Genomic DNA, 14,521 nt, shown 5'->3' on the forward strand with positions numbered 1-14,521 from the left:
TACATATATTTTACATATAGTTTATATATATAAAGATTACAAGGTATATGTTTATCCAAGTGTATATCCAGCTAACAAACCAAGTGATGTTAAAGACTTCTCTTAAGGGATTAGCTAAGAAGGGAAGTGACTAGCCAAGTTTATTAATAAATGAGTCATGTTTTAACTCATTTAATCCTCCTGACACTCCATGAGAAAGGATTTGAGGTGACTGTCATCATCAACATCATTCCCATTTTAACACGAGCTCAGTACCTTGTTTCATAGGCACAGATTTCACCTGTGGGTGAACCTGAGCTCTGAAACCAGGTAGCCTGGCTCTGGAATCTGTAAACCAGAACTATACCAAAGCACCTGCAAGTTGGACTCATCCTACAGAGAAAAAGACCAAGCTCGGACAAAGGAAATCGCTCTGGGTCACATGGATTGCTGGTTGAGACACACATAGATACCCACATCACTTGACTCACAGTGAGTCAGTACTTTGACCTGAGATGGGCAAGTAGCCCTTCCTAGGAATGCTAGCACAGAGACAATATGATAGATACCATTTCCCTGGGCAAGGCTGGGTAAGTAGGTGTATAGACTACTCTAAAAGACTCCAGTGAGACTACATATTGAGTTGTGTGTTCAGCTGTGAACATGGCATTTTCCTAGGACTATGAATATGATTATCTGCTCGGAGATAAAAGCAGGCTTATGAAAGCAGGGCATACTGAAGATGTACTGTACAGGAGTTGCCCTGGGGAAACATGGAACCACCCTCTAACGTCCTGGTTGGTTCTGCTAGCTGCCTATCATGCCCCCTGCCTGGCTCAAGTCCTATACTTGGGAGGTCTTCCTTCCTGGGACGAGTGAGTGTGTGTGTGTGTGTGTGTGTGTGTGTGTGTGTGTGTGTGTGTGTGTGTGTGTGTGAGTGAGTGTGTGTGTGTGTGTGTGTGTGTGTGTGTAAGAACCATTGGGCCTGGTCAGGAAGTAGAGATTAGCACCATGCCAGGCACTAGTGAAATGATCTTCACTGAGCAGTTACTGAAATACATCAATCATTCCAAAGAACGTGTTGAGCAGTAAACACTCACATACAGATCATGAAGGCATGACAGGGCCCAGGATACTGGAAGTCCCTCTGTGTTGCTTCATGTGCCTTCTTCCCCCTCCAGCCAGAGTCACTAACCAACTTGGCAAGAAGCAATAATTGCTTTGCTTTATTTCTAATTTCTTAATGACCTTTAGTTTTACAAAGATGTCAGGTTATGAGTATAATGCATCTTGATCAATGTCCCTCTTTTTCTTTAGAGCTCACTGGTGTTTTGGAACTTCAACTTGAATGGAATGGAATAGAATTGCACTTTGCTCCCTGGTTTGGGGTTTCCATTCAATCTCTCTGGGGCTATTTTCCTGCCAAGCTCTATTCTGTAACACCATGCTTCTTTGCCATAGTTTACTCAAACAGTTTTACTGATAATAAATACATGAGGGTTTTTTTTTTCAAGGTTTTGCTGTCACCAACCTTGACCCCTATTTTAGACAGAGATTTTTTAATTCTTAAAGAACAAGTTCTGTATGGCTTCTGCCCCCAAGAATATTCATACCAAAAATCTTGTCTATTGAAGTATTGGATGGCAGTGTACAATTGAAGACAGTGAACTGTCGCTTTAACCGCTGCGGAATGTCGTTCCGACCCCCTCCGGGGTGAATCATGGCTGCGATGATCTGGACATCCACGATGGTGGTGAAGTCTCCGGGTTTGTCTAAACTGTACATCCCTTCCATCTCCATCATCTGCCGCACAATCTCGTTAGTGATCTGCAAGGTCACACAACAATATTTTTGTAACGTATCACTCTCATTTTTTCCCAGAGCTTCTGTAAAGTAATAGAGATGAGAGGAGCAGAAAACATTCACCTCCATAACCAGGGAAGTGCTTATTGACATTGATGATGACCTTCAGGACAATCTGACCTAAGCTATGCCACCTGTGATCTCACCACCATCACAGGTGTGCAGAGGATGGTCAAAGAAACGCCCTTCCCTATAATGATAAAACTAGCTACCAAATACATTTACATGAATGATTATGAGATATTTGGTTCAATGGTAACAGCACTCCCAAATTAATCTGGAGTGGAAAGGAAGGGAGGGGGGAGGATGGGGAGGGGAATGGAGTAGTGAATTCAAGGACAAACCTGAAGGAAAGTAGAAGCAAGAAAGGACCCAAAAAGATACTGAAGTCAAAGTTGCCAGAGTCACAAGGGAATGAGAGAGAAGTCAAAAAAACACTAAACTGACTGTGATAGACAATTTGCTCCAGGAAAGTTAGAATGAACTTGTAACTTTAAATGAGCATCATTACTCCACAATACTGTGAAATTTCAGAAATTATGTAATCACTTAATCACAATCAAAAAAAAAAGAGCCTCGGGGAAGGGAGGGAGGGAGGGGATGGTAGGGGGAAAACAATGGAGGGGGTAACAATGTTCAAGAGGAAGTGTACTCATTACCTCACTCTTGTAACTGTAACCCTTTGTATAATATCTTTACAATAAAAAAAAAACACTGAACTAATTAGTATAGTTGAAAACATCCAGGCGACTGACAGAGCTAAGAATACTGATGAAGCGTCATCTATATGATATAATTTAGTCATACCTGATCTCCCCACTCATTAATAACAGGCATATTAATGTCATCAATAAAGACAGTCATTTTTCTCCCTCCTGGGGGCCCATATGTGCTTCCCATTCGCTTATCCACGTAGCTCTCAATTGTTCTCTAGAGAAAAGGAAATGGTTTGTTTTATGCATTAAATTTTAGATGTTTCAGCAGGGCATCAGTGGCTCACGCCTGTAGTCCTAGCTACTCAGGAGGCTGAGATCTGAGGGTCATGGTTCAAAGCCAGCCCAGGCAGGAAAATCTGATTTCCAATTAACCACAGAAAAAGCTGGAAGTGGTAGAGCCTAGCCTAGCGTTCAAGCCCTAGGACCAGCAAAAAAAAAAAAAAAAAAAAAAAAAGATACTTCTAAAGACAATGAACACTTTCATATATTATAGCTGAGCACTGGGGGGCTAACATCAATAACCCTGGCTGAGATCTGAGATTCAAGATTCAAAGCTAATCTCAGAAAACAAATCAGTGAGACTCTTTTCTTCCTTTTTTTTTTTTTTTTGTTGGACATGGGGCCTGAACCCTGGGCCTGGGCGCTGTCCCTCAGCTCTTCAGCTCAAGGCCAGCACTCTACCACTTGAGCCACAGCACCACTTTGGGCTTTTTCTGCTTATGTGGTACTGAGGAATGGAACCCAGGGCCTCATGCATGCAAGGCAAGCACTCTGCCACTGAGCCACCTTCCCAGCCCCTCAGTGAGACTCTTATCTCCAATTAACTAGCAAAAAATCAAGAGGTGTGTCTCAAGCAGTAAAGCACTAGCCTTGAGTAAAAAAGCCAAGTGAGAACATAAAATTCTGAGTTCAAGCCTCAGTACCAACACATACATGCGCGTACACACACACAAAGAAGAAATACATATTTAAATATTTTAAATAAGTGATATTAACCATTAATTTATATCAAAATAGATTACTCAAAAATTCAGCATCACAGCTAGTCACTGGTGGCTCACGCCTGTGAGCTACTAGCTACTAGCTCACGCCTAGCTACTCAGGGAGCTGAGATCTGAGGATCACAATTCAAAGCCAGTCCAGGGGGCTGAGAAGGTGGCTCAGTGGTAGAGTGCTTGCCTTGCATGCCTGAGGCTCTGGGTTCGATTCCTCAGCACCACATAAGCAAAAAGAAAAAAAGCCGGAAGTGGCATTGTGGCTCAAGTGGTAGAGCGCTAGCCTTGAGCTGAAGAGCTGAGGGACAGCGCCCAGGCCCAGAGTTCAGGCCCCACAACCGGACCCAAAAAAAACAAAAAAACAACAAAAAAAAACAACTGGAAGTGGCACTGTGGCTCAAAGTGGTAGTGCACTAACCCTGAGCGAAAAAAGAGATCAATGACAATGCCCAGGCCCTCACCACCACCATCACCACCACCACCAACAAAATTCAGCTTCAACATCAACATTAGGCCAAAGTATGCTATTTGAGTTTTACTTCAACCATAAGGCTAACTAGTTGGTTAACAGTATGGTCCTATCTCTTTTGATTTATATATATGTGGAAATGTATACATATATAGGTGGAATATACATTATACTGTAGTCATTTTTTTAGACATTACTGAAGTTTGAACTCAGGGCTTTGCATTTGGTAGGCAGATGATCTACCAGTTGAGCCAGGCCTCCAACCCCACTTAAGATTTTTAATGTTTATTACTACAGAAAATGATGCCTTTTACCTGAAACATCATTGGTTCTGTGGCAGATGAAAAGTTGAGGGATTTGGATAGCTGGACTTCAGGATCATATTTTTTCAGATAGGCCTTTATCATCACAGTCTTTGCAGTTCCCTGCTCTCCCGTGAGCAGAACAGCCTGCAATTGTGAAGGTTGTGTTGAGTGGTATTGCAACCCACTTAGGACCCACTATCTTATGACTACGCTGGCTACTCTGACAAACTACCACAAGGACTTTTTTTTAAATTGCATTTTTTTGAATTATACCTACATCCAAGTAAATCCAAATTGAGATGAACATTTGAATGTAAATGCATACAGTGCTCTGTAAGGCCACCTAGTCACATGACCTGAGAAGGAGGAAGAGGTTTTTAAAATCCAGATTCTCTGCAGCTCAAAGGATATGAGTTGGGACCTGGGGCTTCATCTGGCAAAGTGTCTCTGTCTGGTGACTCTACCTCCAGACCCCCTGGTGTTAAGAGTTCAATTTTTCTATCATTGAATGTGAGAGCAGATGTGTTCCTTCCATGGTTTATAATCACCTAAGAATCCATCTATGAAACTTACTTTAAATTGTTTTGCAATGGTCTCCATCAGAAAACTTGTTCTAATATTGTCAACATTCGGAACCAAAATTGATGAATATTCTGGAATACTGTCAGTTGGATAATAATATGGCTGAAGTTTCTTATTCCAATGCTCCCAATCACCTAGGCAATCAGTGAAATTTCATCTCAATAAACATGCACTCAAAAAGTATGTCAGCAACAAAAGTAAAACTTGCATAAGCAATCAGTTGCATCAATATAAACATTTAAAGTACTTAACCTAAAACACGCTCACAAATCTACTTATCTAATGCCTCCTTTTTCACTTTTTTTTTTTTTTTTTTTGCCAGTCCTGGGGCTTGAACTTAGGGCCTGGGCACTGTCCCTGAACTTCTTTTATTCAAGGATAGCACTCTACCACTTCAGTCACAGTACCACTTCTGGCTTTTTCTGTTTATGTGTTACTGAGGAATCCAACCCAGTGCTTCATGCATGCTAGGCAAACACTCTACCACTGAGCCATATTCCCAGCCCTTTCATTCTATTCTTTTTTTTTATTGTGAAAATACTGTACAGAGGGGTTATAATTACATGGGCAAGGTAATGAGTACATTTCTTATCAAGCATTGTTGCCTCCTCCTTTGTTTCCCCTTCCCATCCCTTCCCACCCTCCCCCAACCCCCCCACCCCACCTCCCCTCCTCCCCCCCACCATTCATTCTATTCTAATCCACCTCTTCCATCATTCTCCTCATCCCATCTGTTCCCTCCCACTGCTTTCATTCTTGGTAAAAGTAATTTATATCTTTTTTTAACTTGAAATCTCTAGCTAGAGATTTATTGATTTTATTGATATGTTCAAAGAATCGCCTTTTGGATTCCTTGATATTTTTCTCTATTACTCTATTTTCTCTTTCATCGATTTATGTTTTAATCATTATTTCTTTCTTCTGCTTTCTTTGGGGCTTAATGGCAACCTTCATATTCTTTTTGTAATATAGACACAAAGCATGCTGTGGAGGTTTTCACCGGTTTTGTTTTGTTGGTAATTTGGGTAGCTGATTGGTGGGTTTTGGCTATACTACAGATTGAACTGAAGGCCTCCTGCTTACTGGGCAAGCCATCTACCACTTGGGCCATGACACGACTCCCACCCCACCCCACCCCATTTTTTAAGGCAGAGTCTTATTAATGTTTCCCTGGTTGGTCTAGAACTCACCATTCTCCTTCTTCCACCTGAAGAGCAGATGGGGTTACAAGCATGCATTCCCAAGCTCTGCTCTCGAGAAATGTTAGATACCCAGATTATTTTGGTAAATATCTTCTGTACTGTTGAAAAGAATGTATATTCTTCTGTCTTCGAGTACACTGTTCTAAACTGGGTCCACTAGGTAAAAGGGGTCAGCTGGGTTGTTCAACTCTTCCATATACTTTGTCTGTGCTATCCGTTGCTAAGAGTTGTGACACCTCTTCAGTGGCTGTGAGCTTGCCTGTCTGTTTCTGCTGCTCTATCCCTTCTCTGTGCCCACTTCTCTATGGGCCCTGTCCCACAAGCTCTAGCCACTTGGTCTCTCCCCAAAGTCTATCTCTGCCTCATCTTTTTGGTTTGGGTTTCCCCTCCCTGAGCTGCTTCTGGAAACTTCCTTCAGTGACCTGACCCAGTCACCTGATTTCACTTCACTCCATTATTTTCATTGTCTCTTATCCAAAGTCTGAAAAACAGTGCCATACATTTTGTCCAACTTCCTAGATTTCTATTGTCAGTAACTAAACCCAGTTTCTATTACCTCCACCTTGCCTAGAAACAGATATTTCCATATTTGACTTTAAGTCTAGGAATAAAGTCTTTCTAAAAGTGTTCATATTCATGCCAAAAAAAAAAAGGTAACCTATAAAAGATCTATGAAGAGACAATGAACTCAAACAGGTCCCTATCTGTCATGCTGTACTAATGGATCAAAGACCTCAGTGAGCCAGAAACCTGGACTCTACCACTACTACAGGAAGTCATAGGAGAAACATGAGAACTTACTGGCATAAACGGGAACTTCCTGGGTAGAGTTGCAGGGACTCAGCAAATGGGCAAGAGAAGTTTTTGCATATAGATATCTGGTACTCCCAACACCATTAGTTGAAGAAACTGTCTTTTTATTCCCCAACCTATATCTATGGTTCCCTTGTCAAGGCTGTAGGTATATGAGTTTATTTCTGGGACTTTTAGACTGTCCCATTGGTCTTTGGACCTATCTTTGTGCCAGTACTACCATGTTTTTGTTACTATAGCTCTGTAGTAAAGTTTGAAGTCTGAAATTGTAATTACTTTTGGCACTGCTATTTTTTCTTTTTCTTTTCCTTTTTTGCCCAGGATTGACAAGGTTGGGCATGTGGCTCAAGTAGGGGGCGTGCCTTAGCAAACAAGAGACCCTGTTCCACCATACCCCCTCCCAAGAAAGGTATCACTCAATGTACACATATGAAAATGGAACCAGGTTACTTGGATGTGTGGAGCTGGGATAGATGGGTGAAGAATGATAGAAGGGGTGACAAAGACCAAGATGCACTATACTCATATGTTAACATGCTGAATTGATATTGAAATGGTATACATGATTATTTTACTCGTAATTAGCTATCTCCTCTCAAAAAGAGGTGATGGAAGTTTATATTTTTCTCATTAAAAAAGTTATTTCATTTAAGGTATAATCTGTTGCACTTACCATAATCAGTAACAAAAAACTCATACATGGTCTGATTTGTGCCTTTAGGTATTTTGGGCAAGTCTAAATTGCTTCCGTGATTTCGTAAAAAGAGTTCAAGTTTTTCCCTGTTATCTAGTTCCAAAAGGGCTCCTAAACTCCACATTAGACCAAAGACAAACAATTTATGGAGGTGATCAACGGACGAGACGCCACCTTCTTCTTTGGAGGGAATTAAACCTTCCAGGAGATTGAGAGACTGAAAAATGGGTTAAATAAGAGAAATTTTTTAAATAAAAATTTTCCAGATAAAACAAGACTAAAAGCAGGAGGAGAAAACAAATAGAGTCTTAACTCAAGTTATTTTTTTATTAGTGTCCTATAGTCCCAGCATTTAGGAGAAAAGACCAGTCTACCTCCGCTAGGCTGGGAGGCCTAGCAGAAAAGATCCTGGGCTGGCAAGCTGAAGGCCTGGCTTCTTCTCAGCTTGTGAAGTCACTAATCTCTCTGGGTATTATTTTCCTAATCTGATTAAAGTTGAAAAGCCTGGTCTAGATGTTCTCTAAAGTTGTTTGATTATCCAACTTTCTAGATCAAAAGTTTTATTTCTTTGTAATATTCTTCAGAACTCAGAAAACTGTGGTCTGGGCTGGGGGGGGGGGTGTGGCAGGAAATGAGAAGCGAGATCAATAAAGTTTTATTGGGAAATTCACATCCAGACATTTCCATCTCTGTCTCCAGCAGCTTTCATGCTATAATAGCAGTACAGAATGGGTAGGGCAAAGTTGTGGGAAGACTAAAATATTTACTACCTGATCCTTTAAAAAAATGTAATTTTTTTTTTTGGTCAGTCGTGGGCCTTGAACTATGGGCCTGGGCGCTGTCCCTCAGCTCTTCAGCTCAAGGCTAGCACTCTACCACTTGAGCTACAGCACCACTTTTGGTTTTCTGGTAGTTTATTGGAGATAAGAATTTCATGGACTTTCCTGCCTGGGCTGGCTTTGAACCACGATCCTCAGATCTCAGCCTCCTGAGTAGCTAGGATTACAGGTGTGAGCCACCGGTGCCCAGCTAAGAAAATATAATTATTTTGAGATAAAATTTTATCTTATACTTCTAAAATATCATTACTAAATAAGTCATTGATGTGGACCTTAGGTATTATTTCCAGCCTACCTAGCCTCTCTGAGTTATACACCAGCCATGACACTGAAAATCAAAGCACTGGAATGGATCATGACCACCAACAGACCAGAATTAAGAGGGTCCTTAAAACTGTGCTTACATAAGACCAAAGGAGGAGACTCTCAGGAGAAGAATGCAAAGCTGTAATGCCTATATGCATCTGATGATACACATAATATTTATTCCAGGAAATAAAAACAAAAAGTTTCATCTTTGTGATATGAAAAAAACCACTCTCTCTCTCAGAGATACACACACACACACACACACACACACACACACACACACGCGCACACACACACACACACACACACACACACACACACACACACACACACACACACACACACACACACACACACACACAATCTATGACTATTTCTGGGGTTTCTCAAAGGCTAATCCAAAAAATAGAACTAAGAGGAAAACTACTACTCAGTTTTTGCTTAAACTTTTTCTCTATCTGATTTATACTAAATATACAGGATAAGATAAGATTAGCACCAAGATTTCCTGATTACTACAAGCTCCTTTTTTTCCCCTTCATCTTTGTACCAAGCCTTATTTGGCTTATTTTATCTCCCCTCATTATTTGTACACAATCCCTGGAACAAGTTCCTAATGCTGATATTGGGGAAGAAAGTCCATCCCTCTTCCCTGACAACCCTCCAAAGAGACAATGATAAAGAAATGGCAGACAGTAAGATCATCTGCAAAAGCTTTTTTATATGTGTGTATGAGTGCACGCACGTGTGCGCACACATGCACGCATGCGCACATGTACATGTACAGGCCATTCCTAGGGCTTAAATTGACTTTTTGCTGGTTAACTGGAGATAAGAGTCTGACAGATTTTCCTGCCCAGGCTGGCTCTGAGCCTTGATCCTCAGATCTCAGCCTTCTTAATAGCTAGATTAAAGGTGTTTGCCACCAGCAACCAGCACAAGTTCTTTAAAATAGGAAGCAAGCCTCTCAGAGCTTAACAACCACGTTCTAAGGTTTCTTCTATAAACTGTATTAACAAAAATAAACCCCTCAAATTCTTACTTGCACAATATAGTTGCACTCTAAGAGCTGCATCTTGGGACTGAGGTTTAGTTTCATGTATGTATAAGCATCTTCAAATGCTTTGTCATACAGACTCAGGAATGTGGTGGCTTCCTGAACAGTACGCTTCTTCAACCATGCCTGCAGTGGAGGAACAGGATCTCTGTTTATCTAGCAAGTTGGAAATGGCACAAAGTGAACAGGACTGCTGGGAGCTTCTTGATCCTACCTGTAATATCGGCCTCCAGCTGAGAGCGGAGCTGCTGATGTAGACCATGCCCATGCGAGACACGGTGGCCGGAGATGCGTTCTCAATATTGTGGACCTCAAACAGAAGCTTACAACTGGGGGCCATAGGAATGCGATCCCCATTAGCTAACGTGAGGGTCTTGTTGTCGTCCAACACAGAGTTTAAATTCTCAATCCAAATGGCGTCCACGGGACCATCTAAAATGAGGAAAATGTTTTCACCTGCAAAATATTCAAACAGGAAAATCACTCTCCATCCACAAACAATTAATACTGATATTGATCATGATGGATGACCTGGCGCGGGTAAAGGGTGACTGATAAGGCAAGCCTGTGTATACCTTTTTTAGCCTTTAATGTTTTTCTCCACAGAGTAGAAAAAATCCCATCGGTCCAGTCATTGGTAGCAGTATCCAGTCTGCCAAACATCTGGGGTGCAGTAATGGCTTTGGGGTTCATTCGCATTTCCCTGTGGGGTCTTCCACATTCTGTCAGCGCCTTCATCAGAATTGTTATAACCGCTGTCTTCCCAGAACCACTGGGCCCAAGAGTCATCAAGCCGTGCCGTACCAGAGATGTCTCATATAACTGCACAATTAAACAATAAATTGAAAAATGTAGCTGATGAGTCTCTGGCTGACATTCATAGTAGTTAGCTGAAATTTAAAGGGCTTGAAATAAGCTCTTTATTAAAGCAACTTGTTCAGTATTTAAAGGATGTAAAAAATGTTCTTTGTTTTACTAGATGGGGAGAGCAAATGAGCGTCACATTAAAAAGGACATTAAGTGATAAAGTAATGAAAATGGGGGGGATTTGAATTACATTTTGGACATAATTAATTCACAATCTAGTTTCTGCTTCTCAAACAACTATTTGTGATTTGGGTTTGCTGAACTAGAAGTCGTTTTCCACAAGCAAACTTTATCTGCATCCAGTGTGATGATAATGCCCCCTGGTGGTAGAAAGCAGCAACGCCAAGCATAGCAGTGAAGCCCAGCACTGGTGGCCCCCCTCCTTCCCCCCCCTCCCCCAGCACACCTTTGAGTGCAGGTGCTTTATTTATGGACTGCTCCCAGGAGAAATGGAGGAAGGAATGGGAGAAAAGGACAAGGATGGGAGCCTCTCCAGCGGGAGTTAACACTGAGGGGTTTGTCCATCAGGAAGGGGAACGTGACTTCTATTCCATCATCCATCCGTCTTTGTGCAAGGAGAGGCTGGCTTGGGAGCGGGGGAAGAAGCTCTCTGGTACTGTCTGCTCTTTGTGCCCACCCACAAAGTGGCTTCAGTCCTTAGTTAGTTACTAGGAACAAAAACACACAGAAGCTGGAGAGGGACCAGGATCTAAGGAAATACTGTATGTTACAACCTCCTGCCTGCCACAAGGATGAAATATATGAACCAGAGATAACACACTTACTCTCACACATACACACACACACACACACACAAAGCAGGAAAACAGCACACTCAGAACCTCCAGGCTCTGGGCCCAACAAAGGCCCCGTTGCAGGCAATACTGCAATATTAGAACAAGAGGCCAGCTGGGTTGATGCATTTACATCACGAATGTCCTTGAGGTTGCTCAGGTCACCACCCTGCTTATGATCTTGTATACTGCGAGTCAGGCTCAACCCATACTTGCCCTCAGATGAACACCTGCCCTGAGTACTCTTACAATCGTGTCCACATAACATTCTCATTTACCTTCACTACTACCATTAAGGAAAACCAAGATCAAGCAGTCACATGGAGATTTCCAACAACACACACTGGCTGCTGTACTGCCCATAGAGTCAAAAAGACTGAGATCTGAGGATCACGGTTCAAAGCCAGCCGGGGCAAGAAAGTCAGTGAGACTCTTCTATAAACCACCAGAAAACTGAAGGTGGCTTAAGTGGTAGGGTGCTAGCCTTGAGCTGAAGAGCTGAGGGACAGCGCCCAGGCCCAGAGTTCAACCCCCATGACTGGAAAAAAAAAAAAAAAAGGTTCAAAGTCAGCCTAGACTGGAAAGTCCATGAGGCTCCTATATCCAGTAGAAGTAGAGCTATGGCTAAAGTGGTAGAACATCAGCCTGAGTGAAAAAGCCAAGTGAAAGTACAAGGTCCTTACTACTATCTCAAAAAAAAAATTTCTCACCTGCACAAGTTTGAGGTTCCAGGGCGGATGGTTAATCAGTCCTTCTAGCTGAACCTGGTTGTCCACAGCAGCTTGCAGTTCCACATATGTATTACTGTCCAGCTGTAATCCTGGAAACAGGTCATTGATTAAGCTGAGGAACAAGGGCTCATCTTCATCCACCTGGGCAAGCAGAGGTTAAAATACAAGTAGTCAGTCAACAAACGTTACTGGGGTAGTTTGGCCACACTCATCACTTCATGTCTGAAAGTCATTTATTGCTCTCCTATTCATACTGTGGCCTCTAGTGCTTTCTCCTGAGTCCACGTTGCACCCAAATTTCCTTGGCAGTCTACAATCTAGCCTCTACCTACTGCTCCAAAGTGTGAGCTCATTGTCTCGTTACATGAATGATCTATCTGCCCCTCCCAGCGGGATGGTCACATTAACCTGAAAAATATGCAATGTAAGGTGGACAGTGGTGACTCACTCCTAAAATCCTAGCTGCTCAGAAGGCTGAAATCTGAATACTACAGTTCAAAGCCAGCCCTAGAAGACAAATTCAAGAGACTCTTATTTCCAGTTAACCACCAAAAAGCTGGATGTAGATCTATGGCTCAAGTGCTAGAGTGCTAACCTTGAGAGAGAGAAAAAAACGAAGGGGCAGCACCCAGGCCCTGAATTCAAGTCCTCGTATCAGTATAAAAACAAAACAAAACTGAACATCCAGTCATTACCGTGACAAGCAGGAAAGCAGTGAAACGCCCTCCCCCCACATAATTCCCACCGAGAACAGTAGGTTTCTTGCAAAGTATGAATGGGGTTGTCAGAGGCACATCTGAGATTAAGCTATTTATAATACAGGGTAAAAAGTTCTCCTGGTTCCTTGAATACAAAGATTTTTAAGTTTCAATTTGTGTTATGCTATGAATAATGGAAAAGGACTGGGCTGAAAATCTGGAGCCACCCAAACCCTCAATGGTCCATGCCCACACACGGGCACTTGGCCATAGAGAGTAATAGGAGAGGGTACTAGGAGGCCTTCTCCTGAAAGCTCCATCGTTCCTGTAATTTCAGTGCTCACAGGACCGAATCAACCAGCCCTCTCACTCATCAGATGAACACAAAGAAACCAGGTCAGCGTCTTGGAAGAGAAGTGAGTTGAGGGAAGAAATATACCAATTTAGAAAGGTTCATATCTCTCAGTCCTCTCATGACTGTGCTTAATTCACTATCTTCTGGTCTGGCTCTCTTTTGTGCTCCAAGTGTCCTCAATACAGATAGAATATTTCTCAAGCCGAAGTCATAATGGACCTAAGATGGGGGCGGAGGGGGACAGGTTATTTAACCAAAACAACAACAACAACAACAAAAAACCTTTGAATGGGTAGACCCATGCAAACACAGATAGCTGTTGTGCAGCCATGAACCAGATGTTTAATTCTTCTCCTTTGTTAGAATGTTTGCACATACCTTAAATCTTTTGAAAAATTACACAGCCTGATACCATTTGAAAGACAAAAATTGGTTTTAAATGCATAGGTAACAAGTTACATATTACACAATTCCATTTACAAATAAAATTTGAAATAAAATTACAGATGGAAGAAAGATCAGTAGCTACAAAGCACTCAGGACTCGGGAGAAAGGAGAGACACGAGGGACCCCTACAGGGACGGAGCTGCTTCACACATTGATTGTGGTGGTCGTGGCTACATGAATTTTATGTACACAAGTGCATGTGTAAATGGTGAACCCTTAATGCACTCTGTGGATAGTACACTATCAATTTCTGGAACTATATGGTACCACAGTTACAAGATGTCAGTATTAGAAAAGGTCCTGTTGTGGCTTGCAATTTCCTGTGAATCTGCAGTTATTTCTAAAGAAACAGGTTTTAAGCATACATAATCAAAAACTATGATTACTATGAGCATATTTGGGGAGGAATCAGTGAGAATTATTTTAAATAGCTAGCATATGTCAAGGTAAACTCACAAAATAAACACCAGATGTGGTGGTGCCCGCTTGTACCACAGCAACTATGAGGAGGCTGAGGAGAGGGAGACTGCAGCTTGGAGGCCGACCTGGGCCAGATAGTGAGTCCAGGCCAGCCTGGGGGTACATAGCAAGACTTTCATCAAAAGAAAATGAATATAAATAAATAAATAGCAAAGTGAAAAACTAACCATACAGTTACCTGCTTAGTAAGTTGCTCTTCACAGAGTTTGTAAAGCACATAAAACTTCTGAGCCAAGATCACATTTTCCAGAAAGCCACAGCTTGCAAGTTTAACCCGCATAATGATCTGAAATGGAGGCAATGAGATTTTTTTCTCCCACCCCCAG

At 42.0% G+C, this 14,521-nt stretch overlaps 1 protein-coding gene across 2 annotated transcripts in view; it reads right to left on the minus strand.

The window, feature by feature from the left end:
- Positions 1-14,521, minus strand: part of Dnah8 (dynein axonemal heavy chain 8) — a 205,509-nt gene that overhangs the window by 101,905 nt on the left and 89,083 nt on the right. For both annotated transcript variants that reach the window (XM_070023840.1, XM_070023841.1), the window contains exons 47-57: positions 14,374-14,481; positions 13,353-13,487; positions 12,195-12,356; positions 10,399-10,645; positions 10,038-10,279; positions 9,809-9,949; positions 7,598-7,835; positions 4,901-5,043; positions 4,337-4,471; positions 2,650-2,772; positions 1,593-1,806 (exon numbers count right to left, since the gene is read on the minus strand). In XM_070023840.1, coding sequence (XP_069879941.1) covers positions 1,593-1,806; positions 2,650-2,772; positions 4,337-4,471; positions 4,901-5,043; positions 7,598-7,835; positions 9,809-9,949; positions 10,038-10,279; positions 10,399-10,645; positions 12,195-12,356; positions 13,353-13,487; positions 14,374-14,481 — 1,888 coding nt within the window. The remainder of the gene's footprint in view (positions 1-1,592; positions 1,807-2,649; positions 2,773-4,336; positions 4,472-4,900; positions 5,044-7,597; positions 7,836-9,808; positions 9,950-10,037; positions 10,280-10,398; positions 10,646-12,194; positions 12,357-13,352; positions 13,488-14,373; positions 14,482-14,521) is intronic.

The sequence above is a fragment of the Dipodomys merriami genome, unplaced genomic scaffold, assembly GCF_024711535.1.
Source record: "Dipodomys merriami isolate MVZ:Mamm:240054 unplaced genomic scaffold, mDipMer1.0.p SCAF_16, whole genome shotgun sequence".
In the NCBI taxonomy this organism is placed as follows: domain Eukaryota; kingdom Metazoa; phylum Chordata; class Mammalia; order Rodentia; family Heteromyidae; genus Dipodomys; species Dipodomys merriami.